Source organism: Acanthamoeba castellanii (genome assembly GCF_000313135.1).
Source record: "Acanthamoeba castellanii str. Neff unplaced genomic scaffold scf7180000084639, whole genome shotgun sequence".
In the NCBI taxonomy this organism is placed as follows: Eukaryota; Discosea; order Longamoebia; family Acanthamoebidae; genus Acanthamoeba; species Acanthamoeba castellanii.
In genome coordinates, this window is record NW_004457431.1 from 376,623 (window position 1) to 401,349 (window position 24,727).

General features: G+C 59.5%; 10 protein-coding genes across 10 annotated transcripts in view; 5 read left to right on the forward strand and 5 right to left on the reverse strand.

Annotated features, from left to right (window-relative positions):
* Positions 1-110: 110 nt before the first annotated feature.
* Positions 111-2,293, reverse strand: ACA1_089760 (betaglucuronidase, putative; the record flags this gene model as incomplete). Its single annotated transcript, XM_004338653.1, has 11 exons — positions 111-280; positions 385-508; positions 594-753; positions 787-874; positions 952-1,144; positions 1,217-1,305; positions 1,402-1,600; positions 1,672-1,817; positions 1,901-2,006; positions 2,078-2,182; positions 2,261-2,293. 11 exons carry the CDS (start codon positions 2,291-2,293, stop codon positions 111-113), a joined length of 1,413 nt encoding a protein of 470 aa, XP_004338701.1.
* A 164-nt stretch (positions 2,294-2,457) lies between these two features.
* Positions 2,458-4,189, reverse strand: ACA1_089770 (Fbox domain containing protein; the record flags this gene model as incomplete). The annotated part of the gene is made up of 7 exons (XM_004338654.1): positions 2,458-2,601; positions 2,706-2,796; positions 2,867-3,012; positions 3,078-3,266; positions 3,349-3,450; positions 3,541-3,858; positions 3,944-4,189. 7 exons carry the CDS (start codon positions 4,187-4,189, stop codon positions 2,458-2,460), a joined length of 1,236 nt encoding a protein of 411 aa, XP_004338702.1.
* A 72-nt stretch (positions 4,190-4,261) lies between these two features.
* Positions 4,262-5,693, forward strand: ACA1_089780 (proteasome assembly chaperone 2, putative; the record flags this gene model as incomplete). The annotated part of the gene is made up of 8 exons (XM_004338655.1): positions 4,262-4,324; positions 4,469-4,640; positions 4,713-4,771; positions 4,854-4,907; positions 4,978-5,042; positions 5,141-5,291; positions 5,391-5,529; positions 5,596-5,693. 8 exons carry the CDS (start codon positions 4,262-4,264, stop codon positions 5,691-5,693), a joined length of 801 nt encoding a protein of 266 aa, XP_004338703.1.
* A 165-nt stretch (positions 5,694-5,858) lies between these two features.
* ACA1_089790 (DNA ligaselike, putative) lies at positions 5,859-7,193 on the reverse strand (the record flags this gene model as incomplete). The annotated part of the gene is made up of 6 exons (XM_004338656.1): positions 5,859-6,022; positions 6,140-6,278; positions 6,356-6,429; positions 6,520-6,594; positions 6,714-6,817; positions 6,952-7,193. 6 exons carry the CDS (start codon positions 7,191-7,193, stop codon positions 5,859-5,861), a joined length of 798 nt encoding a protein of 265 aa, XP_004338704.1.
* A 405-nt stretch (positions 7,194-7,598) lies between these two features.
* On the reverse strand, positions 7,599-9,358 carry ACA1_089800 (serine/threonine kinase; the record flags this gene model as incomplete). Its single annotated transcript, XM_004338657.1, has 8 exons — positions 7,599-7,697; positions 7,791-7,928; positions 8,016-8,212; positions 8,305-8,404; positions 8,533-8,634; positions 8,716-8,850; positions 8,956-9,068; positions 9,193-9,358. 8 exons carry the CDS (start codon positions 9,356-9,358, stop codon positions 7,599-7,601), a joined length of 1,050 nt encoding a protein of 349 aa, XP_004338705.1.
* A 704-nt stretch (positions 9,359-10,062) lies between these two features.
* ACA1_089810 (Tubulin-tyrosine ligase family protein) lies at positions 10,063-14,749 on the forward strand (the record flags this gene model as incomplete). The annotated part of the gene is given in 19 exon segments (XM_004338658.1): positions 10,063-10,134; positions 10,208-10,252; positions 10,341-10,548; positions 10,634-10,763; positions 10,861-11,023; positions 11,128-11,331; positions 11,409-11,522; positions 11,618-11,832; positions 11,932-12,070; positions 12,155-12,220; positions 12,342-12,512; positions 12,601-12,775; positions 12,933-13,014; positions 13,028-13,306; positions 13,402-13,486; positions 13,585-13,934; positions 14,018-14,086; positions 14,099-14,222; positions 14,312-14,749. 19 exon segments carry the CDS (start codon positions 10,063-10,065, stop codon positions 14,747-14,749), a joined length of 3,129 nt encoding a protein of 1,042 aa, XP_004338706.1.
* Positions 14,750-14,935: 186 nt separating this feature from the next.
* Positions 14,936-15,307, forward strand: ACA1_089820 (uncharacterized protein; the record flags this gene model as incomplete). Its single annotated transcript, XM_004338659.1, has 1 exon — positions 14,936-15,307. One exon carries the CDS (start codon positions 14,936-14,938, stop codon positions 15,305-15,307), a length of 372 nt encoding a protein of 123 aa, XP_004338707.1.
* A 232-nt stretch (positions 15,308-15,539) lies between these two features.
* Positions 15,540-16,971, forward strand: ACA1_089830 (non-specific protein-tyrosine kinase; the record flags this gene model as incomplete). Its single annotated transcript, XM_004338660.1, has 5 exons — positions 15,540-15,853; positions 15,922-16,191; positions 16,291-16,426; positions 16,522-16,573; positions 16,652-16,971. 5 exons carry the CDS (start codon positions 15,540-15,542, stop codon positions 16,969-16,971), a joined length of 1,092 nt encoding a protein of 363 aa, XP_004338708.1.
* Positions 16,972-17,224: 253 nt separating this feature from the next.
* Positions 17,225-19,091, forward strand: ACA1_089840 (calcium/calmodulindependent protein kinase; the record flags this gene model as incomplete). The annotated part of the gene is made up of 8 exons (XM_004338661.1): positions 17,225-17,625; positions 17,710-17,826; positions 17,968-18,138; positions 18,208-18,344; positions 18,442-18,517; positions 18,626-18,738; positions 18,821-18,952; positions 19,015-19,091. The coding sequence occupies 8 exons, from the start codon at positions 17,225-17,227 to the stop codon at positions 19,089-19,091; spliced, it is 1,224 nt and encodes a 407-aa protein (XP_004338709.1).
* A 282-nt stretch (positions 19,092-19,373) lies between these two features.
* ACA1_089850 (bromodomain domain containing protein) overlaps positions 19,374-24,727 on the reverse strand; it is a gene marked incomplete at both ends in the record, with an annotated part of 6,556 nt that continues 1,202 nt past the window's right edge. The window contains 8 exons of the mRNA XM_004338662.1: positions 19,374-19,937; positions 20,057-22,264; positions 22,316-23,107; positions 23,217-23,286; positions 23,385-23,481; positions 23,595-23,829; positions 23,948-24,266; positions 24,359-24,706. Coding sequence (XP_004338710.1) covers positions 19,374-19,937; positions 20,057-22,264; positions 22,316-23,107; positions 23,217-23,286; positions 23,385-23,481; positions 23,595-23,829; positions 23,948-24,266; positions 24,359-24,706 — 4,633 coding nt within the window. The remainder of the gene's footprint in view (positions 19,938-20,056; positions 22,265-22,315; positions 23,108-23,216; positions 23,287-23,384; positions 23,482-23,594; positions 23,830-23,947; positions 24,267-24,358; positions 24,707-24,727) is intronic.

The window sequence follows — 24,727 nt, forward strand, 5'->3', positions numbered from 1 at the left end:
TTCAACGAGAGGCACACGACCTTCATGATGTTGTGGCATTGAGCTAGCCCACACCTCAGTACCACCTGCAGGTGAGGAGCAAGTGGTTGAACTCAACCTTCGTTCGGCTCTTAGGCGAGGAGGATATCGGGTTTGGTGTTGTGGAGCGGGGAGGAATGGCCAAGGGCGGGCAGGGACTTCTTCAGGTGCGAGTAGCGCTCCTTGAGCGTGTAGGCAGCGGCCTTGGGCTCTCTCTGTCTGGTGAGCACTCCCTTCAGGTTGGTGGCTCCCACTCGGGTTGCTGGGTGGTGTCACGAAGTGGTTGTCAGACAACGTCACAGGCCAAGGCCGGACCGAGGTGAGCTGCTCACGGAGGGAAGTGAGTGGGATGCATAGGCGGCATACGTGACTGGCCGGTCCGGAAATCGGCAAAGTTCCACACGAGCTCGCCGATGAGGAACTTGCCGATGTACCGGTCAAACACCTGATGGTACTGCTTGAGGAACTCCACCTGGAAGTCCTCCGTGAACTGGCACGCACGAGAGAGAGGAGAAAGCGAGTGTGAGACGCGCAGATTGCAGCATTCTACGGCTCGAGCTGCGCGTGATCTGTACCATGAAGGCGGGGTCGTGGTGCAGGCCAGGCACGGTGTCAGCTCCGTACTCGCTGACGATGATCGGCTTTTGGTACTTGGCCCAGAAGCCCTGAAGATCGGTGTCAAGCTGGTAGGGGATCACCTCCAGCTGCCCCGAGTCCGAGTACCACGCGTAGTACCTGTGGATCCAGAGGAAACGAATCATCAGCGACGGAGGAACCGGGTGGTAGACATCATCATCGGCGGTGACCTCCAGGGTGTAGAGGTACGGCTTGCCGGGCTGCCACAGGGTGAGAGCGTCTGCACATGGGCGTTCAATCATGGCGATCAATCACAAGCACAAAAGGGGTTTGATGAGCGGACAATGGACCACGCACCCCTTTCCACGACGAGGCTCCCGTTGAGCTGAGCGCTCTGCGCCACAACGACACCGTTGCCGTTGATCAGCCTCACCTGCGTCGCTGCTGGGGTCGCAGGACGAGACTCGGGGATCAGGTTGCCCTCTTCGCCCTGAGTTGGCGAGGTCTTGGCCACAGCGATCTCGTAGTTGACGCTCGCGTCGCCGTTCGGCTGATTTGTAGAGGGGGGAGAGAAGTGAGCGCCCAAACAACAGCTTTTGGAAGTGACCGTCGCGACTGCTACCTGAATGTCGTAGGTGAGGGTGATGTCGTCGATCCACTGGCTGGGCGTGGTGTACAGATACACCTCGCGATCGATGCCGGCGTAGTTGACTGCATCATCGCGACAAAGAAGGTTCAATGAACATCAGTCGCCGTTCGCTCCACGCTTCAGTGAACGACAAAACGGAGTGCGGGACGCGTGCGTACAGAAGTCGAAGTGGGTTTCCTGCACGGTGTATCCCTTGGGGTAGCGCGGACCGTGCTCGACCCGCACGTTGCCGGGAGGAAGGGTGAAGGGCGTGAGGGTGTTGTTCACCGCCACGGTCAGGCGGCTGCGCGCGGTTCCCTTCACGAGCTGGGTAATGTCCGCCTCAAACGGCAGATGGCCGCCGGCGTGGCTGACGACCTAGGTCGTGGAGAAGTGAGCACGGGCTCAGACCGGTGCGATTGTTCCAGTGTGCGGGGGGGTGGACGTACAGCAGTGCCGTCGACCCACACGGACGCCGCGTAGCTCACGCTCTCGAAGCGCAGCACGATGCGCTGGCCAGTGCTGACCCAGGTGTGAGGCACGAAGAAATCGCGCTCGTACCAAACCCACCCGATGTGCCTGCGCAGCTCGTTGTCTGTGGTCGGAGGTGTGAGCGCCGAAACCTTTGTTTGTTGGCTTCCTTGCCACGCCATTGTGGTGGTGGTGGTGTATGTGCACCTTGGGTGATGTCGTTGTAGGAGGCGGGGACGGGCATGTGCAACAGGGGAGCCGCCAGTGGCCTCAACCACCACCGCTCCGCCACGCCCACATTGTGTTTGTCTTCCTGTATTGGGGGGGGGCAAACGTTAAAAAAAGCGAAGCAAAAGAAAGCGAAGCCGCACAGGTCGACCACACCTTGAAGCGCCAGATGCCGCTCAAGTCCTTTACGCTGCGCGCTGGGTTGTCCTGCACCTGCAGCATGCCAGCTCCGTACGCGCCGGTCGCCACAAGAAGCAGCACCTGTACCAGTTGCCCACCCCCCGGGGGTGCGCTTAGTTACCCTCACAAAAAGAAAGATAGGGAGGGCCTGCTGCGCACCAGTGCTGCCGCTACGGCAGCGTGCACCTTCATGTCAAGACGTGTGATTACAACTGCAGAAGCCCGACCTCGTTGCTTCTCTTTTGCGTGTCTCTTGTCGGGCCTCGGAAACGGCCAGCCAATGGTGGCAAAGCACTAGTGAAGTGGCCCTCTTCGTCAAAGTAGTACTTTGTCATCACCCGGGTTTTATTGGGTCACTACCCGATGAGCCACATCTTGAGCGAGTCGTCGAGCGATCCGCTGGCGAAGGCGTTCTCGTGCACGTCCATGTTGATGATGTCTCGCGTGTGCGCCTGTATCGTGTACAGGGGCGCATCGCTCGTGCCTCGATAGTCCCACACCTGCAGAGAAAGTGGAGAATCAGACACAGTGGTCCGTGATGCGCGAGAGCGCGTCGTCCACGTCATCAGGATCACATGCACACGAGCGGAAGCGGGCGGCCTACCCGAATTGTGCCATCGCCACCGCCCGAGACTATTTTGTAGTCATCCACGTACACATACTTGACGTAGCCCTGATGCCCTTTCAGTGTCCGCCTGGCAGAGCATGTTCGAGAAGCGAGTGAGCCGAGCCACCCACGCAGAGAGAAAGGCGACGAAGACGAACCTGGGCTGACCGGTATTCCAGTCCCATATCTTCACCATAAAGTCGCTATCGCCGGACACGATGGCATCTCTATCGAAGACGAGGCATCGCACTTCGCTGCGTCGGTTCTCTTTGTCGAGGTTGTGTAGAGTAAACAAGCGCGATTCCTGCTCCACGATACATGCGCAATCGTTAGAAGCGCGAGAAGGCACTGGGTGCACGTGCACGGTACCGTGTCGGCGTCCCACATGCAAATGGTGCCGTCCAGCGAACCGGACACGATCGTGTTGTCCGCAAACTGGAGGCCCATTACGCCATCGGTGTGGCCAATCAGGGTGGAGGTCGGCTCGCTCGTGTCGGACCATCGCCACAGCTTGACTGACTTGTCTCCCGAGCACGAAACCAGCACCTCGTCGTCGTACTGTTACCACAGAAACAAGTTGTCATTCGGGTGCACGATGCACGACGTAGGCAATGCCGAGTGGCACTGAAGGAGATAAAACCTGCAGTCGCTTCACCCAGCCCGTGTGGCCTTTGAGCTTCTTGGTGCACACACCCGCCCAATTCCACACCCTTATGTGCATGTCCCCCGAGCAACTGACAATCTGCACAAAGTGAAGACGCACACATCATTGTAGTCGAGGGGTAAGCAAAGCGGATGAAAGGACTTGGGGGGGGGGTCGGTGTGCGCGTACCTTTTCGTCGTCGTACTGAACGGCTCCCACCCAGTCGCGGTGGCCCGAGAGGGTGAGGGTGAGCTTTGACGTCTTGCGGTCGTATACACGGATGTGCGAGTCCTGCATGCCGCACACCACCTTCTCCTCGTCGAACTTCACCGCGTACACGGAGCTGGACGTGGTCACCGTGTCCTGCGGCGTGTAGCTGCCCGTCATCCAGCTGCGCTTCGTCAGGCAGCCCTTTTTGAACATCTCTCGCCAGTCTCTCCCCACGCTTCCTGCAACAAACGTGGGAGTGAGGTCTGCCTCGAACGCAAATCTAAAGTGGATGGGGAGCTGTACCTGCGGAGGAGCGTATTGAAGTAGCGGCAAGAGAAGATGAGGAGGAAGAGTGTAGACGAAAGCTCTTGCGCTCCCGCACTCTGTGCAGCTCGCGCATGTAGAGGGAACGCCAGAGCGTAGAATCGAGTGCCAATTTGTGCCAATGCCTGCTGACGAAGCCAACGATGCACACCTCTCGCGGACCCAGGTAGGACAGCACATGCAGCGCGATCTCGTTGGGCAAGTCGTCCACCATCAGCCCTTCACAGCTGCCCTCCTCAGCCGCGTAGCAGCACTCGTCCCGCCGCCGCAGCGTGGAGCCATCCACAGAGCGCCAGCCCTCCATCTTGCTGTCGTTTGGCTATTAAATAAAAAAGAAAAACAGAAATGATGTATTTTCTTATTTCTGCAGCAAAGGATGACGACTTTCTTCTCGGCCAGCCAAGATGCGCCCGATTTCACCAACAACGTGCTCGTTCTGGTGCGCTACTACCTTGCACCCTCATCGTCTCCTTACCGTTCGATCCAGCGACTTTTCAATCTTTTAAATGAGATTTATATCTTCATCTTGTGGCCAATTCTAACTGTGCGTTGCTACGCTGACGCTGACGATCACCACCAACAGCCGACCCTGTCGGTGGGGAAAGTGGGCGGCCTGACGGTCGATCTGCTGGCCGCCACCTATGGGCTCCCGCGCGTGGGCTGGCTCGAGGACGAGAACGTGCTGCCCGTGGCCAGCAACGACACCCTCACGCTCCTTCCGCGACCCGACGGCGCCCTCTCCACCAACCTCGAAGGTGCGTGTGCGCGTGTGCGCGTGTGCGCGTGTGCTATGAACGAATGAGTGCGCTGACCGCTGCGTTGTGCAGTGTTCCAAGACGTGGCGAACAAAGTGACCTACGTCCAGCAGCGCGCCCCTGTGATCCGAGTACGTCATGCGCCTCATCTCGTGCTCGCTAGCAACCGCATGATCACTCATCATCTATGTGGGGCCCAATCTGCCTCTTCAGAACCGAAACGCGGCGTTTGTACAGAACCTGTTCCAGTGGATCAAGGAGGCCAGGGTACGCGCAAGTCTCTTTTACATCGAGAGTGGCGAGACTCCTCCATCTGACAGCGCTGTGCAATCATCAGTTCAGGGAAGTGGTGCTGCTCAGCAGCGTGGATTCGGCTCGTCGCATCGCCGAGGCGCAATTCTAGTATACCTTCTGCCCCCCACCCCTCTCGCTCACACATCCGCTCTCCCCGCGCCTTTCCGCCGCAAAGACTGACAAACTGCGCCACGAACCACAAACAGCGACCGGCACGCCATCACCTGCCGATATGTGGTGGGCGGCGGCGCCGAGCCCAAGAGCAGCCGATTCAAGTGGCCGCTGCTGGAGGAGGGCAGCTTCGATTCGGCCTTCAAGAACACGAGCTTCACCCACCTTGCGTTCGACGCTTGCAAGGTATGATCAAGATGATGATGATGCTACATTCTCCTCTTCTCCGCGCGCTCGCCACTCCGCGCTCTACATGTGACACGTTAATAATAATGAAATTTCCAGAGGGACGGGCTGGCCGCGACGATCTTGACTATCTTCTGCGCCGACGGCGTCAACATCCCTCACGCCTTCGCCATGGCCGACGCCGCGTTCCACTACCTCGACCTGAGCCACCCCCAGACCGCCGCAGCTCCAGCATCGGGTACGGCACCATCGGCTCTTCCGCGCTCTTTGGGTCACATCCCGCAAACCAACACTCGCTCAACAGAGGACGAGAAGGCGAAGCCGCCGCGCTGGCGTCCGCCCACGTCGTGGCACCATCTGTTCGAAATGGCCTCCTCCTTCGATGCCACCCTCTTTGGTTGATCACGGCCGTGTGTATGCAACCAACCCAACCCAACCAACTCCAAACACCAACACTATGCATCGTCTTCGTTTTCGCTCTTTTTGATGCTACGTGCCCGATTGTAAGACGAGAAGAGAGAAGAGGCGGAGAAGGAAAGAGGCAGAGGGGGGGGGGCATGTGGGCGCCTAGGCGAGGGTGGTGATCGGTACAGCGGCGAGGGGCACGAGAGGCGGGGGCGAGAGGAAGTAGACGTCGATGTCGTCGGCCGAGAAGTCCTCGTCTAGGTCCTCCCGCGACACCGTCTCCACCCCAAAGTTCTTCTCCTTCATCGCCTGCCAGAACAGATCCTCTGCGCCGCCACATCCGAACAAAGTGAGTACACCATGGTGGCGATGGCCACGGCCGTCGCAAGTGTCGTGTGTCGTGTGTCGTGTGTGTGTCGTGTGTTGTGCACATGGGCATGTACCGTGCTTGTGGTTCCTGTGTTCGATGGAGATGAGGATCTTGGTCTCGGGCTTGGCGAGAAGGACCAGGCTGTCGACGAGGAGGTCGTAGGGCGCGTTGTTGAACACGCAATCGCTCACCACAATCCATGAAATGGTGTCCTGCCCGCCCACCGCCACCATCGTCAGCTCACCACCTCACGAAAAGTGCGAGTGAGAAGGCGATGTGAAGAGCCTACCGCCTCGAGCTGCTCGTTTCGGTCGCCCCAGTTCAGCTCGACCACCTCCACGTCAGCCACCCGCGGGTTGTTGGCTGCGAACCGCACGCCACAACACACGCCGCACGCCACAACACAACACGTTGGCCGACGGTTGTGGCTGTGGAGATGTGGGTAGTACGTACTTCCATTGTGCTCCAGGTTCTGGTGGATGAGCGGAAGAAGAGGCGCCTGCTCTGTCACCACCACCTTGGCTTGGTCTACAAGAAGAAGAGGAGGAAGAGGAAGAAGAGGAAGAAGATGATGACTACTGCGTTAGCGTGGTGAGCTGATTGGAGGAGATGACTCAGGAGGGCCACGCCATGGAGGGGAGAGGCACCGAAAAAGAGAGCGCAGACCATGCCGAGGAGGCCGTTGCCGCTGCCCAACTCCACGATCGACGCCGGTGGCGGCTGGAAGGACTTCAGGTTCTTCTCCAGGTACCTGTCGTGGTGCCACAATAATTATTATATAAAATACATAATAAGTATAAATAAATGAATTGTACAAATAAATGAATAGTTTTGCTTGTAATCGAATAAATAAAATAACAAATCCGTGGAATAAAAGGAGTGTACTTGGAGAGGACGACGGCGCAGTCCCAGACGATGGCGCCGGTGCCGAGGCCGGAAGTCTCGCCGCCAGTAATCTGGATAGCCTCGAGTTGATGCCCACCGACGTCGAGAGCGAATGCCCGGTCGGCTCCACGCGCTCGTCGCCACTGCAGCTGCCTCTGGATGCGCCTGGCCCGTTCCGAGACACCTCCTCTGCCGTTCTTTTCTTGCGGTTGTTGTTGCTGATGTTGTTCTTGGTCTGCCATCCTTTGTTGTTGTTTGCTTGCTGGCTCGTTACAGCCAAATACTAAGTTATTGCAACCACACCCCTTGCGCTGTCGACAGAGAAAAGGCCGAAGTGAAGGTGTCTCGACGGCGAGTAAGACTGTGTTTCGTGTTGTGATCTTCTTTTTATACAGTATACAAATGCTTCCTCCTCTCTCTCTCCTTCTCGCGTCCCCTCAACCCACGGATCGCAAGCGCTCTGTCGGCCACTCGAGCGAATGATCAGAAGTATCAACGATTTGGCCTCCTTGTCTCCACCTCCCTCCTCCCTCCGTGCTTCCATCGCCCACTCCGCTCTCTCCCTCCTTCTGCCCTCGCTACCTTCTGAACAGATACGTACGGAGCTGCCAGCCAAGTAGTGCTTGCTTGGTTACGCCCACCACCTTCTACTCCAACAGCTCGTTGTTCTTGGCCGCGGCCTTCTTCGCGCCCTCGATCACCTGCACGAGCCCGTTGCCGCCTGTCGACGTCTTCATGAACGGATGCTGCGAGAAGCCCAGAAAAGAAGGCGATGAGTGATCAGCACCAGACGCGGCCTTCGTCAGGTGCGAGTGGGCAGAGGGAGAGGGGGGGGGTACCTTCAAAAGCTCGTTCGCGTCGGGCCTCGCGCTTGGGTCCTTCTCGAGGGTGAGGGAAACGAAGTTCTGGAAGTGCTGCGACCACTTCGAGGGCTCCTTGAGGTCGGGGATACCCTTCGTTGTGATCAAGAACAGGGCCTGGGTGGTGATGAAAGAGTGGTGAGCGAGTTGAACTTCAAGGAGACAGATAGCAGCGAATAAAATAAAAGAGGCGCGAGCAAGTACCCGGAGAGGCGGGAACTCCATGTACGGCGGCTCGCCCTCGGCCATCTCCATGATCATGATGCCCAGCGACCAGATGTCGACCTTGGTGTCGTACTCCTGACCGCGGATAAGCTCCGGCGCCATCCAGTACGGCGTGCCCACAATCGTTTGGCGCTTGTTCTTCTGCTGGGTGAGCTGGGCCGCATAACCAAAATCGGCTGCGCGTGCGAAGGGAGAAGGGCAGTGAGTAATAAATAACGGGAGAGGGTGAGAGCTAATGACGCTCGAACGCATGGTGAGGCGTGCGTACCAATCTTGACTTCTCCCCTGGAGCCCAACAAAATGTTGTCGCTCTTAATATCTCTGTGAATTCTGTGCAGGCTGTGAATGTAGGCGAGACCCTTGAGAGTCTGCACGAGAGAACGAACGAAAGAAAAGAGGAAAGAGAGGAACGTTGAGTATTCGAGTGTTGGCACCGGCCGTGCGCAGCCAGCTGAGCGAACAATAGGAATGCAGGGGAAAGGCAATGGCAGCGCACCTCCTGGCAGACCCAAGCAATATTGCCCTCGGTCATCTGGACATCTTCGAACTGCTCCAGAATCTCTGTCAAGCAACCACCACCCATGTACTCCATGGCGACCTGGTAGCACAAGAGAACGCAGCTGCGTCAGCTCGGCGACCACCCGGAGGCTCGTGTGGTGAAGGGACAGCGCGCGCATACCCAGAGCTTATCCTCGACTCTGTAGCTGTCGAGGTAGCGGACGACGTTGGGGTGCGTGCTCTCCTTCATGATGTGGATCTCCGAGGTCAGGAGCTTAATGTTTTGGGCGTTGAGCGGCATCTTCTTGATGGCAATCTGCAAAGACACGAAACAGAGAGAATAGAGCACACGGGGGTAGAAGAGACAAGAAGGAGTTTGAGCAAGGGAACAAAGGGACAGCGTGAAAGCGGCGTAACGTACCTGCTCGTTGGTGTTGACGTCGGTGGCAAGGAACACCTCGCCGGCGGCACCCTCGCCAATCTTGGTGGGGTTGAGGTACACCTTGGTGGGATCATCCTTGCTGACCAAGTCGTCTGGAAGAAGGAAGAGGAGAGGGGGCGAGCAAAAAGTGAATTGGCTGCGCCGAAAATGAAAATGAAGGCAAGCGAGATGCCATTGAAGCACAAGAAATCGACTCACGAGGAGGGGGGCACGTACTGAGGGTGATGGTCTGTTCCGGCGGCAGGGCCTCGTTGGAGCACTTGGCCTCTTCCTCAGCCTTCTTGTTTTGGTTGTGGGTGAACTCGAGCACGTCGAGCACAAGGTCGGGATGGGCAAGGACATCCTTCTTGGTGATGTTACCCGTCTTGAGTAGGGCCTCCATCTCTGGGGGCAAGCCCTATTGCACCAAAATCCTTATTTTTTAGCTCTGCATCCCATGAAAAGCCCACCATGGGGAGAATGAGAACACAAAGGATACCTTGTAGCCGGTGTCGGAGTTGAAATCGACATGGACGTGGTGCTTAATGTTGTAGGGCGAGCTCACGCTGGGCGCGGGGCCTGCCGACGATTCGACTGCTGCGCGAGATTGACATGATCGTGAGGATAGAAGGGTTGATGGGTCCCCTTGAAAGCCCAACATTTTCTTCGATCCTTGGCATATTCCGTATAGAAGGGGAAGGCGTACTCTTCTTCCTCCTGAAGGGCCACATGGTGAATTGAATAATCGGCTAATCTAAGGGGGCCAGAGAGACGTTGGTAAGAGAGGATAAGCGGAAGAAGATAACCACCACCCCTCGACTCGCCTTCAACCACCAACCTTGTCACAACAGATTCCAAGTCGTTTGATCACGTCGCCTGGTGTCGTGACTCGACCGATGAAAGTGGATGGGTTCTTCCTTCGCCTCCTTCACGGCAACCGCTTCGGGCTGGCCGTAGTGACCTGTGCCTGCCCGACCAATGGCCGCCCAACCCACACCAAAGTCCACCAGAATTACTGTTGATCCGAGAAACAAAGAAAATGAAAAGGAAACTATTTACAGAATTTATTTATCGTCATCTTTGCCGGAGCAGCAGAGCGAGAGCAAAATGGCGGCGTCATCTGCAGAGGCATTTGGCAACTTCACTTGTTACATCCCCATCCACACCAACTATGCGCAGGTATGCAACTATATGTGATTTTTCCTTCTCCGGCTGAGTTTAATTTCATCTTCAAAATGCTGCTGCTGGGCAGATGGAGAACATCGCCGTGTTCTTGCAGCACATGCCGGGCAAGCTGGTACGCCTCCACAGCACGCAGCCCCATGGACGTGGCTTGCATGGATCAATTGCTCCAATCGCCCGCTGCGGTTTTCTTCTTCTTCCAGTTCGTGTATGAGTGGAACACGGAGAAAGAGAAGATGGTGAACGAGTTTAGCTCCAAGGCTCGCTGGCCCAACGCCGAAGTGTTCGAGTTCGGAGAGGAGGAGGTGTACCAGCAGCTCCTCCGCGATGAGCAGGCCGGGCGTCACGTCGTGGTGGTCCTCACCGCCTCCACCAACTACCCCTTCGCTCGCTCTCAGCTCCGCTTCTTCAGTGCGCACCACTCCACTTTTATTTATTTATTTTTCCAATAATAATGTGTGAACAAATGTTAAATGTTTGCATTTATCGCGTGCAGAGGCCATGCAGGCGCAGTTCCCTTCGACTCTGGTGGACGTCATGCCGCTGGGTCACTGCATGTACGGCTGTGACAGCTGCTCGGTCAGGGAGCACCAGATCCCGCTCTTCTTTACTCGCTTCTTCACCAAGTACGGTCCTTGCTTGGCTCGCACTGCTTCTGCCATTCTTCCGAGGCGCGATCTGCTGACGCGGTGCCGTTCGGCATTGGTGGGTCTGTCTCCCAAGGACTCTTCCCTACACCAAAGACGACCTCTCGGCCAAGTACGGCCTCTCCGCTGCCCGTGAGGCCGGCAAGAAGGTGGTCCTCATTTCTCCCTCGGTCTACGCCAAGAGCTTCCTGACCAACCGCGCCTTCATCGACTCGCTGATCAAACTCCAAGCCAGCGAGGTAGCATTCACCATCCACCAACTTGCACACTATGTGGCGAGCGCCTGCGGCATATATGTGTTTTATGATAATCTATGCTGATCACGGATGTAACCGCCTTGCAGGGAGATAAGTTCCACTTCTTGGTGAAGCTCCACGGCTACTGCTTCTTTACCTACAAGGAGGAGGAGAACGGCGAGGTCACCTCCCACCCGCTCCACTCCCTGTCGGACACGGAGCGGGAGAACATCAAGCTGCTGCAGGACAACTTCAAAACTGCCGACGAGACCGAGTACAACGTGCTGCCCTTCATCGAGGCTGCCGACGCCGTACAGATTCCCATCTTTGTGTGCTCTCCATTCCTCTTTTCCCGCTCCATCTAAAGGCCCGGGGGTTCAACCTACAGGTCCTGACCGACTTGGACTCCAGCGTGGCGTTCGAAGCGCTTTACTTCCCCAACGTTGCCATCCTGGCCTACGACTACCGCCAGCCGGGTGATGAAGACGCTGACGAAGACGAGGTACGCTGCTGAAGTTGGTTCTTGTACGGCGCCTTATTATTATTATCGTCGTCATCACTCACTTGATCTCATCACTGTGTATAACTCCACAACAGGAGAAGAAGGAGTACCACTCGTTCCTCCACCTCTTCAAGGGCGTGGAACAGCTGAGCAGCCTGCTGCACTCGCCCCTGAAGCCCAAGCACGAGGTCAAGGGCAAGCAGTTCTTCGAGAAGAAGTACGGCCAGGTCACCGGCAGGGAGATGGAGAGCATCGCCGAGTCGAGGGGCTGGTTCGTGCCGCACGGCGAAGCCGCCGAGAGCCAGTCGAAGTACGCTCCGCCCACTCCTAGGCGGGACAACGTTCGTCGAGGTTGTGCGCAATTTTTTTCTTTCGGAGAGGCCAACTGGCGTTGGTGTTGTTGTTGCAGGAGCGCCGAGGAGAGGTGGGCTCACGTCCAGAACAAGCTCAAGGAGGAGTTCGACGAGGAGTCGTCCACCCCTCTCGACTACATGGCCCGCGGATGTGAGATCCCGGCCGACGTGCTCGACTTCACGCTCTTCCTGCAGGTACGCGCGGGTCTCGCTTTACTTCGTCAACAACAAACTACGCACGACAAGCGACACGCAGCTGACATCTGTCTCCTTCTGCAGGCGCATCAGCAACAGCTGCAGAGCATGCGCGTGCCCGAGAGCCTGTGGAGGAAGCTGCACAACAAGGTTAGGCCTCGTATATGCTCTGTCTTGACAGCCGTCGCTTGCGAATCACACAGTAGCGACGCCAGCCTCTCGTGATCTGACTCTCCTCGAACTCTTCGTCTGCCTTCCGCTCGCCGCGCAGGTAAAGAACGAGATCTTCGATTCGGGCAACTACTTCCAGTTCGCGATGGACGAAGACGGTAACATGCTCCTGATGCTCAACGACGAGCTCGAGAACGGACTGGCGGCCGGCTCCGATGTCTTCCTGGTGGACCACTTCTGGACCACCACGATCGACAACTCGCGAAACCAGGTACGCGCATCCCACCTTATCAGAGCTGATGAAAGAAACATTCTTTTATTTCGTGCGGTGCCTAACATGTGCGGGTGGTGGTGGTCAGCTGAGGACGGTGCCCAATCTGTTGGGCCGCATGAGCGCCATTCTGGGCATCAACCCCGAGGAGGCGGGTGACAAGGAAGCGCTGGTCGAAGAGGTGTGGAAGAATATGTGGAAGTTCAACCAGACCTACCGCGTGCGCCTCGACGACGTCGACAAGGAGGGCACTCCCGTTTGGTGTACGCCTCCCCACCCACGCGACACGACACACGACACACGCGATCACTCAAGCTTCTTCTCACAATGTGCGTGTCTTCTACTCCCTGCGCAGACATGATGGACGAGGTGGGATCGCGTATCACCCACTGCGACACACCCCAAGAAGAGGATAAGAAGACCGACAAGGAGGAAGAGGCCCAAGAAAAGAAGGAGGGCGAAGACGAAGAGGAGGAAGAGGAAGAAGAGGAGGAGCCGGCTCGTCCCAACGCCAGGTGCATTCCGTTCTTCTACAACGCCCGCGGCGTTTCGTACTCCATCCTCTGGCCCGTGGTGGACCTCGAGCCGGGCGACATCATCACCCGCGACTTCCTGGAGGGCGTCAAGGGCGACCTCCAGCGAGCGGCCAGAGGAGTCGCGTTCGGCATCGACGAAGGCGAGGAGTACGCCGAGCTGTTCCGGGAGGCCCTGCAGCGTCACCAGAAGAACATCGCGTCGGTGGTCCCGCCCACGCGTCCTGCGCCGCAGCAGGTCTCCGCCCAATCGACCCCGAGGTAGCGCCTAGGCCCACCCGCACATGCCTGTGCCCTACGTTGTCTAGGTTGTGCTCTGTGTAGCCGGTCGTCTCATTCTTCTTCGTTACCACCAGCACGCACCTCAAGGTGTTCTCCGACACCCAATTCCTGAAGAAGGCGCTCACGTGGGACCGCTTCTCCGTTGTTGAGGAGGTCAAGGTGCGGCAGCGGCCCCCTCGCCGGTGACAGCTAAGCAGGGAAGTGATGCCCAACTGACCGACCAACCGACTAACACTTTTGGTGGTGCATGGATGCAGGACGCCGATGTGCTGTGGTTCAGTGACGACGTGGGCAACATTCAGGACCTTCTCAGCAATGAGAAGCAGCTGGTGAACCAGTACCCGAACGAGATGTGCGTCACGTACAAGCATAAGCTGGTTGAGACGATCCTCAGGTGCTGGGGCGAGACCTGCGACTGGCTGCCCGCCACGTACAACCTCAACACCCAGCTGCCCCAGTTCATCGCGCACTGGCGGGAGGCCGAGGGGAAGAAGAACGAAGGCGACGCAGACGCGCAGAAGGCGGATAACCTCTGGATCGTCAAGCCCTGGAACAAGAGCCGAGGCCTGGAGATCTTCGTCACCGACAGCCTGGCCCCCATCATCAGGTCTTGCCTCGCCCCAGTCCGCTCTTTCCTGCGATGATCATGCTCTCACCGGCCTGGTGCTTGGGTGACACGCGCGTTTGTAGGTCGATCGAGACCGGTCCCAAGATCGCTAGCCAGTACCTCAGCCGGCCGGCCCTCTACAAGGGCCGCAAGTTTGACCTCAGGTACATCATCATGGTCCGCTCGCTGCAGCCGCTGGAGATGTACGTCTACCGCATGTTCTGGATCCGCGCCGCCAACAAGCCCTTCTCGCTCGACCACCTTGACGACTACGAGAAGCACTTCACGGTTCATTTCACCTTCACATGCCTTTGATGATGATGACGACGATTCCAAATGAAACTGACATCGGCTCACACGGCCCACGTGTTGATCAGGTGATGAACTACTCGACGTACAACCTGGAGCAAATCCTGTACACTGACTTCATCAAGACGTTCGAGGCCGAGCACCCGTCCGTGCAGTGGGAGCGCGACGTGCAGTCGAAGATCAACCAGATGTTCCGCGACGTGTTCGTCGCTGCCACGCAGGCCTCGACGGAGAAGTGGAGCGGCCTCCTAGCACCGCTCAACGACGCTGCGGACAAAAGCAGGGACCTGCGCCAGCAGTGCCGTGGCATGTACGGCGCCGACCTCATGATCGACGAGCACATGAACCCGGTGCTGCTCGAGATGAACTTCTCGCCCGACTGCAAGCGCGCGGTCAACTACGATCCGGACTTCTTCAACGTCGTCTTCACCTCGCTCTTCACCGACGACTGGAAGGACGACACCACACGCAAAGAGCTCGTCATGAGCAAGATCGCCCTCATCTAGAGAGAATTACGACCAGGTCAAAAAAGCCGCGTGTTCGGAACACCATCAAATGGATAGGAAACTTTGATGACTTTCGTGTGAAAAGAAGTCATCCAACTACAATCGACCTTTGATTTCTTTGTTGTGGCTAAAAACGCCAAAGCGAGATTGTCGAATCGAGATCGAAGAAGAGCCATACACAAAATCATGTCGAGGGACCCTGCTGTTGCTGCCGCTTCGTTCGGATTTGTGAACCACCGCTGCGCCAAGGACGTGAAGGCCTTCCAGGAGCAGAAGGGTTCTTCCGAGGCCGTGAAGGCCTGCTTCGCCAAGGAGACCAAGACGCTCACCTCCACCTGCGGCAAGGAGGTCCACGCCTTTGCCGAGTGCCTCGCCGACCCTGAGAGCGGCTCGTGCTCGCGCCCCGAATGGGATCTCCGCGTCTGCGTGCGGTCCAACTTCGGCTTCGATTCCGCCCTCGAGCAGAAGAAGCAGGCCGCCAGGCTTAGCAAGTCCACCGTCCCCACCGAGCTTGCCGACTCCGAGAAGCTTGAGACTGCTGCCTCTCGCTGGAAGTGAAAAGGTCGCTCCATTTCGCCCCATTCATAACCATAAATTGAGCTTCAAAAATCTCGAATCCCCCCCCCCAATCACTCTCCATGCGATACATGCTGGGCCTCTTTGTTACAGCGTTTACGGCGTAGAGTGCAAGGAGCCAGGGCCACTGCAATGTTAATCAATTAATTGGCCGATAAGTCAAAGCAATAAATAATCGGCCAAACCACGGCAACGAAAGTAAACGCAAGAGCAAATGGGCAACGCATCGCCAGGAGGAAAACAGCAAAAGGGGGAGGGTGGGCACTTGCCAGACTGCGTCGCAGGCACGGGATGGAGCGAAGAGGATGCATCCCTATTCGAGCGCCTCCTGTCGCACTGGCAGGTGGGCGAGGGTGAGCTCCAGCCCGCCGACGACGTGCCCTCCCTCACCGTGGCGGGCCGCACCAAGTTCGAGGACCAGGTCTCCGTCGTGCGTTGGCGCGGCGACCTCCTCGTGCTCAAACGTTGCCAGCCTCCCTCCGCGCTCTACCAGGAACTCGCCGTCTGGTTCCGCCTACGACCACACACGTATGCCCGGCCTCACTCTTTGTCGCGCACAAGGAGGCCCATCATGCGTGTGTTGTGTGCGGTGGTAGTCGCGTGGTGGGGTTCAGAGGCGTGGTGCCGGGGAGCGCGGCGGTGCTGACAGACTACATGCCGCTGGGCACGCTGGAGACGTTCGTGCTGTCGCCCGATGCGCCGCCGCCCGGCAGCCCGGCCTGGCTCCGGCAGGGCGTGTCGCTGCTCCTCGACGTGGCCCGCGCCATGGCGCATCTCCACGCCGAGGGCTTCGTCTGGCGCGATTGTGCAGCACGCAACGTGCTTCTGTGCCACGAAGGCGGCCACGATCGCCTGCTGCGAGGCAAGTACGTAATCTGTGAGTGGGCCGTGCGCGGTAGTGGCGGTCGTCGGTGGCGGTGACGAGCTCTGTGTGTGCTCACACCCGCCCGATCTCCCCTGGACAGGATCACCGACTTTGGGTTCGCGCGACGGATGGACGCTGACGGGCGGGTCGTCGTGCCCGCACAGACCCGCAACCTGCCCATCCGAATCGGCGCACCCGAGTCCCTCGCCTCCGACGACGCCGAGTACTCCGCCAAGGTACACCGCGTCCACTACACCGCGTCCATCTACACCACTTGTGCGTGGTTGTTTTGGCCTGACTGTGGTTGGCCTGTGGCGGTGGCCCGTCCCAGTCCGACGTGTGGTCCTTTGGCGTGTTGATCTACAGCCTGTTCGCTCGCAAACGTACGTTTGAGCTCTTCGGCACTCGTGTGAATATGGGGCTGACCTGGTGTCATGAACGAACACCTCGGTCGTCCGTAGGACCCTACGGCGACCTCGCGCCGGCTGAAGTGGTCCAGGGCGTGATCGCCGGCTCGCTCTCCCTAAACGCTGACGACCTGGTACTGCACACGTCTCCGCCGGCCGACAGCGGGAAGAAGACCGACAAAAAGACTACTTCGGCACCGACAAAAGAGAAGAAGAAAAAGATGGACAGGAAGCGAGCGAGTGGGTTGCGATCGACGTTCGAGGCCTGTCAACGACGTCGACCACAAGACCGACCAACCATGACAGACGTCATCCTCGCCCTCTCCCATCATCATCACCAGCTTGCCTCCCCTCCCTCGCCGCAACAAGGGTAGTAGCCTCTCCCTTTCCGTCGTTGGCGTCGACAGAAAACCTCTTCGCAAAGGAGGTGGTCCAGACCACACCCCGTGGCTCATTTTGACACATCGTCGAAAGATTGACAATCGATCGACTGCCCGAGCAGAGCGTACACTCGCCCTCTTGCTCTCTTCTCTTGTTCCCTCCACTCCGCCCGACGCCTCGAGACACAGACTCACTCACCCCTTAGCAACGAACGGAGAAGAAGAGGTGGAGTGGCTGCGCAACAAGATGGGGGGCTGCAAGTCGATACCCCAGGGTCCCGGCGACCGTCCACGAAGCAAGAGCAAGCGCCGCGGTAGCAGCAATGCTGGGAACAGCAACGGCGACAGCGGAGACAGCATCTCACCCGCCTCCACCTCAGATCACAACAACAACCACAACAACAATGGCAGCAGGATCAAGGAGGGATCGCTGAAGAAGCAACACGGGGCGGGCGCTGGTGAAGACGGAGGAGGCGGAGGGGGCGAGGCTTCGGGAAAGGGCTCGCGTAGGGCGACGACCACCGGCGCGGGAAAAGGGTCGGGGCGGAAGGGGACCACCGAGCTCGAGGAGGAGAAGAAGGCCATCTCGGACAACGTGCGTGGCGGCCAGTTCCTCGACTACTACTTCGTCGGCCCTGAGATCGGAAGGTAACCCCCCTCCCTCTATCTTTTTTTTGTGTAGAAGGTGCCACCCTCTCTACTTGGCGTTTACGTTGTGGTCCACGTCAACAGGGGCGGGTATTCGACGGTGTACGAGGTGACATCGAAGGCCACCAACGAACGATGTGCGGTGAAGTGCATCGAAAAGAGGATTCTGGAGAAGGGACGCAACATCAAACTCCTCAGGAGGTACTCTACATGTTTGCCGTTGTTGTTGGTGGAGGTTGTGGTGGTTCTTGTTAACAGCAGCAATGGCCCATGGTGACGCGGTGCAGGGAGATAGACAACATGTTGCACGTGGACCACCCCAACGTGTTGAAGCTGATGGAGATATTCGAAGGACGACAAGTGGTTCTACATGGTGATGGAGTACATGCAAGGCGGCGAGCTCTTCGAGAAGATCGTGCAGCGCGGCCGCTACTCCGAACGCGACGCCGCGCAGATCTTCAAACAGATCGTATCCGGCGTGCAGTACCTCCACGACAAGGGCATCGCCCATCGGTACTTCATCACCACACGCGCACACGCACGCATACACCATACGCACACACTAACGCTCACGACGCACAGAGATCTGAAACCCGAGAATGTGCTGTCGGCGGACAACGGCGACGGCGATGAGAAGATCAAGATCGCCGACTTTGGGTTCTCGAAGGCGTTCGACGAGAGCACCCTCCGCACCAGCTGCGGGTCGCCCAACTACGTCGGTAACCCACAACCACCCTTCTCTTCCCCCAGCCCCTGGCCCACCGGCGTTCGTTCGTTCGTGGCATTGATCGCTGATGGCCACGGCTTCCCACACAGCACCTGAAATTTTGACGGAGGACCACTACGACAAGAGCGTGGACATCTGGAGTCTTGGGGTCATCCTGTACATACTGTACGACATTTCTATGAACCACATGTGAGTGTATACATTCCTATATCTATAGAGGAGACAGCTTGGAGGAATGTGGAGGGCTGATGGACAGATTCTGGGGTGGGGCAGACTCTGTGGGTATCCGCCCTTCTACGCCAAGACCAACCCGGAGCTGTTCAAGAAGATTATGGCCTGCCGGTACGACTTTGACGACAAGAGGTGGCTCACCATCTCCGAATCCGGTGCGGCTTCCCCCCTTCCCTCACCAACCCTTTTGTCGTCACCTCACACGATTGATGGACATCGGGGCGGACGCATACACAGCCAAGGACCTCATCGGCAAGCTGCTGGTGCGGGACCCGGAGCAACGCCCCGCGGCGCAGCAGATTTTGATGCACCCCTGGATCACCACCGCCGAACTGATGGACGGCCTCGAGAGCTCCAGCATCGATCTTGGTAACCGCCCCCGATCGCATGCCATCTTCATTTGTGGGGGACTCACCGTTTGGTGTTTGCAGTGAAACTGGCTGAGTACAACGTCAAGAGGAAGGAGGAAAAGGCCGAGCTGGTGAACGTTCTATCCGCTCCAATTTGACGCGACAGCTACCACGACCTCTCCTCTGTATCGTACTCCTTGCTTGTATCGACCTTTTCTCCTCTTGTGAGACCCTCCCCCCCACACAACGTGGAGTTGTTTTGTTTTGTTTTGTTTTTTGTACAGCTCTACAAACGCTAGCTTCGTTCTGCTTCACCACCCGCCTCTTCTCTTTCTTTTCCTCTCCTTCTTCGCTGTCTATCGTTGAATAAATAGGGTGTAGTGGTAGATCGTGTCCTGTTGTTGTTGGGGTTGTTGTGTGGCCGTGTGCCGCCGCCTCGTTTAGTCGTCCTTGCGCAGGAGCTTGACTGGCAGCTTGATCTTGACCTTGGTCGATCCGGCGGTCGAGGTCACGCGCGGCACCGACGACGAATGCACTGGCGACGAGGGCGACGAACTGAAGTGGAACGACGCCGAGGGCGAGGCCGGCACCGACGATGAGGGCGTGGTCGACCGCGGCGTGCCCGACCGCGAGCTCGTCTTCGATGACGGACGCGACGAGCGACCGCCCGATGACGATGACGCCGAGGCTGACGATGATGACTTGGGCGTGTAGGGGGTCGACGCCGAGGCCGAGGCCTTGTGGCCGCTGGCGCCGCCGCCGCTCGATCGCGAGCGAGACGGGGCGGGCGCAGGGGTGGCGGGCGCGGGCGTGTCGTCGCCCTCGCCCTCGCCCTGCGCGCCGATGAGGGCCTCGAGCTCCTGGATCTCGGTCTCGTTCTCGCGCAGGGCCTCGATGCAGATCTTCACGAGGGTGTCCGCCAGGGGCGGGAGCTGCGGGAACCGCGTGTCGCAGTACTTGTGGCAGTTGGACGCCATCAGCTTCATGTCCGCCATGAGCGCATTCTGAAAGAAAAAGGAAATCCGACATCATGTCAGCTCCTCTTTCGTTGTGTGTGTGTGTGTGTGTGTGTGTGTGTGTGTGTGTGTGTGTGTGTGTGTGTGTGTGTGTTGTGTGGTCGCACCTGTGATAAATATTTGAAGGTCTTGACGTTGTTGTGGATGGTGCCGAGGTCGATGGGCTTCTTGATGTACTTGTGGTAGTCGGGCGCCTCCTTGGTGGTGACGGGCCGCAGGAAGGGCGGCGCGTACTCGTGGCTCTTGACGCGCAGCATGGCCTTCTCGAATATGGCCGCCAGCTGCACGCCCGCCCCGCGGCCGGTCTTCCGACTTCGCACGCGGGGCAGCTTGGGCGGGTTGAGCATGTAGTTGGGCTCCGACAGCTCCGACACCGGCCGCTTGCGCGTGAGCGCGCCCGGCGGCAGGTCCTTCTTGCTGATCCGCAGAATGAGCTTCTTCTCGCCGCCGGGCGTCGCTGGCGACTCGGTCGGTGTCGTGGCGACGTGACCGCCGCTGGTGGGCGTGACGGGCGTGGTGGCCGCGCTTCTGCTGGGTGCCGGCGGTGCCGTCGGGCTGGGGGTCGTCGCAGCAGAAGAGGGGGCGGCGGGGGCGGGGGTGCGCGGCGTGGTGGGCTCGAGCTTGGGTCGCTTCGAGGGTCGCCTGCTACTGCCGCCGGGCGCGGGTGCGGCGGGCTCGATGGTCGTGGGCGGCGCAGCGGACGGCGGGGAGACCACGTCGACGACCGAGATGGGCGAGGCCGGGATGGAGGTGGTCGGGGTGCTGCCGGCCGTCGGGGTGACGGCGGCGAGGACCACCTTGGGGAAGCGCAGCTTGGTGCCCTCGACCTTGACCAGCGGCGCGACCTTGGCCGCGAGCTCGGCCTCCTCCTCGGCCAGGAGCTCGTCGAGCAGCAGTGGTTCGTCGAGGTCGTCGTCGAGCAGGAGGTCCTCGTCGTCGAGATCAAAGTCGAGCTCGTCCTCATCGTCGTCGTCCTCGTCGTAGTCGACGTTGCGGCGCCGGCGCTTGCCCTTGCGCGGGCCACCACCGGTGCCCTTGGCCGTCGCTCCGGCACCGGCCGCCTGGTCCTCGGTGTAGTAGGGGCAGTTGCGGTTGGTGCGCATGTGGCCCACCATGCCGCAGGCGCCGCACACGAGCTGGTTGTTGGTGCCCTCGGTCTGCGAGAGGGTACCGTCGCGGTTGCCCTCGGCCAGGCGCTCGGCCAGGATGCGCTGCTTCTCGCGGTTCTTCTTCAGCCGCCGCAGCTGCTCCTGCAGCCGCCGCTTCTCCTTGCGCACGCGCTGCTTCTCGGCCTCCTCCTCGGCCGTGAGCTTGGGCCGGTTCTTCTTGGCCGCCTTCGACTTCTTCATGTACTCCTCGACCTTCTTCGGGTCGCGAATGATCTCCACCACCTTGATCGGCTGCCCGTCCGGCCCCTTCTTCGTCACCGTCCGCTTGATGAACTTGCGCGTCGGCTTCTTGAGCTCTCCGCCACCACCGGCGCCGGCGCCCTCCGACGCCGACGGCCCTCGCGGCGAGCCGCCCGGCACGCCGCCCTCCGACGCCGACGGGAAGCCGTCCAGCGACGAGTCGCTAAAGGGCGAGAACGGCTCCCTCTTGCTTTCGGCGGCGGCCGTGACGGGTGCGAGCGACACGGGCGTGACCGGCCTGGCCACGGCGGCAGCGGCAGGTCGCACGGGCGTGGCCGCGGCCTGGGCGGCCAGGGCCTCCTCACGCTTCTTCTCGCGGGCCTCCTCCATGAACTTCTGCAGCTCGCGCCGCTCGGCCTCCTCCTCATCGGCCTCCTGCTGGGCCAGCGTCCGCTTGCGGCCCAGCGCGCGCGGTCCGCCACCGGCGCCAACCGATGGCCGCGCGCCGCGCGCGGGCTTGGGCGGCGGCAGCTCGGGCGCCTCCGAGTTGGAGTCGTCGCCGCCGAACAGGGCCTCGAGCTCGCGCTCCATCTCGCCGGCAAAGTCCTGCAGTTCGATGTTGTCCTGCAGGTCCTCCTCGTCGTCGGAGATGTCGTCGGGGTTGAGCTCGGACAGGAAGGCCAGCTGCTTCTCGAAGATGCGGGCGCACTCGTCCTTGTAGACCTGCTGCTGCTGCTGGAAGTTGAACCGCCGGCCACGGGCGAACTTGGTCAGGTTGGGGTCGTCTCCGCCCGCGGCGGCGGCGCTCGACTTCTCGCGCACGAGGTCGATCCGCTCCCACCGCCCGAGCTTCTCAATGACGTCTTCCGACACGCCGAACTTGAGCAGCACCAGACGCGCGTTCTCCAGCGACAGCTTTCGCAGATCGGCGTCCGTGCCAGTCACCGACGTCTTCGGTACTTGCGCCTGCGTTGGAGTTAGTATGTGTCGTGTTGTGTGTGATGTGTGTGCGCGCACCTTTTTCTGCTGGGCTTGCACTTTTTGAGGGACGCGCAGGTAGCTGAATCCGGCGCCGGTGCCGGTCGGGTCGCCGAAGCCGGTGAGCTGCAGCTGTCCCTTGCCGTTCTGCACGCTGAGGAAGTTGCCGGTGGTGTTCCACGGGGCCAGGTAGACCTCCTCCTTCACGAACGCCGCGGCGGCCTTGTGCTTCTTGCCGCTCTCCGCCTCGAGCTGGGCCACGGCCTGCGACAGCCCAGTGGCGTTGTGCGTGTGCTCGATGCCGCAGTCCTGCAGGCGCTGGTGGCCGGCCAGCATGCTCTCGTAGGCGCACACGGTCTCGGGGGTGAGCATCGCGCGCAGGTCCTCCTCGCTGGGCATCTCAAAGTCCTTCTTGAGGGTCCACCACCCGCTGTCGTCGCCGCCGCGCTGGAAGTCGGAGCAGTCCTTGAGCCGCTTGCGAATCGAGGTCTCCGAGTGCGACGGGAACGCGCTGCAGATGTCCGAGATGCGGACGCGCTGCTGGTTGGCCCGCTTCTTGAAGAGGCGATAGATGAAGGTCTGCAGGCGGGCCTTGATGAAGTTGTTGGCCGACCGCGAGTTGGGCGCCGGGACCTCGGCCACGGGCTGCTCCTGGCCCACGGCGTAGACCGCCGGGATCTCGCGGATGTAGAACTTGTTCTTGGACCGCACCAGCAAAAAGTCGGTCGTGGGCGCGTTGTGCTTGACGATGGGCGCGCGGAACAGGTTGTTGTCCATCATCTGCACCGTGTCGCCCGTGGGCACTTCCCCGAGGAACGGACACTCGTCCGCCTAGTGTGTGTGTGTGTGTGTAAGGAAAAGAAGAACAAGAAAGTGAGCACACACCCATGTGGCGGCATGCATGAAGAGGCGTCTGCAGAGCTGACCGCCGGTCACGCACCTGATCCAGGAGCACCATGTCACCATCCTCTCTCGTCTTATCTGGCGGAATATCGTTGACATCCTTCTTTCTGTTACGGTGATTATTTTGTATTAAAAGTAAGAGTGTGAGTGGCAAAGCGTTCAGGGGATTTCAATGCTTGTGTGGTGTGTCGAGGGGGCTGCATACCGATAGTAATTCAAAATCTTTGTGCCCATGCCTACGTTGCTGAGCACCGGTGGGCGTTCCTCCAGATACTCGGCAAGAACCACCCGCCCGTCCTTGCCTGCATTTTGCACCCACGACCCTCGTGTTAGCGCACGCACCACACACACCCACGCACACCACACACACACACACACACCACACACACCACACAAGCGGAGCGATTAGACGTACCAGATAGTTCTCGCTTCCTTCGAATGGTGCCGCTTTGTTTCTTGAATCGCGGGTTGGTGCGGGAGCCTTCGATGGGCGCCGGTGTGACCTTGATCTTCTTGGAGGTGGGCAGCCTGGTCCGTGGTCGGTGGAACAATCGCAGGTCCTCGGGCGCGAAGTTGGTCTTGAAGCTCGACAGCTTGAGCGCCGGGATCGAATGCTGCACCACCGGTTTGCCCATATTCTTGGGGCGAATCTGTTGAAAGAATCCACGCCACACCGGTGTCAGCCAACCACTTCACACCACACACACACAACACACGCACACACACACACCACACACACACACACACACACCACAAGCGAAAACGCACCTTGGCGAGAGCGCGGCTGGCGTTGGCATAGATGCGGTCGAGGGAGTAGTTGAAGGGGTCGAGATCCTCTTCGACCTCGTCCTCGATGATGCTGGCGATCTCGCTGATCTTCCGCTTGGGCCGTCGGCCTCTCCGCCGCTCGACCTTCTTCACGCCCTCCTCCTCGGCTCCGATCATCTGCTCCTCGTCCTCCAGCGGCTTCTTGACATTCTCCTCAAACAGCATCTCCTTGTCGTTCAGGTCGAAGATGAGCGGATTATTTACAGCTGCCGGCGGCACCTTGCGGTCGTCCCAGATCACCGCGTCCAGCCAGTCGCCGCTGTCGTTATTGCGCGCATACAAAAAGTGGTCAGCAAACGTCTGCCCATTCTCAAGGGCGTCTGCACAGTGAAGTGGGGTGTGTGGGCGTACCTGGCCAGGTCTTCGTTGACGGCGGGGAAGAGCGACCACTCGCGCGGCTCGACGATGGGTTCGGCCTCGAGCTGCTCCAGCACCTCGCTGGTGGCGGTCGAGCTCTCCGCCGGCGCGGCGGCGGGCTTGGCGCTTTGGTCGACGGCGCCCCACTGGCCGGCCTTTGCAGCGGGCAAAGGTGGCGAGACCGCGACGGCGGCCTTGGTCCCCACCAGCTCGCTCTCCGACACCGACGCCCGCAGGACCACCACCGACTGCTGCGGCACCGGCTCGGTCAGCTGGGCCTTGGCGGCGCCTGGTGCTGGTGCTGTCCTCGTCCCAGATGATCTCGTCCTCCCACGGCCACGTCTGCACGGCTTCGTGGACGGG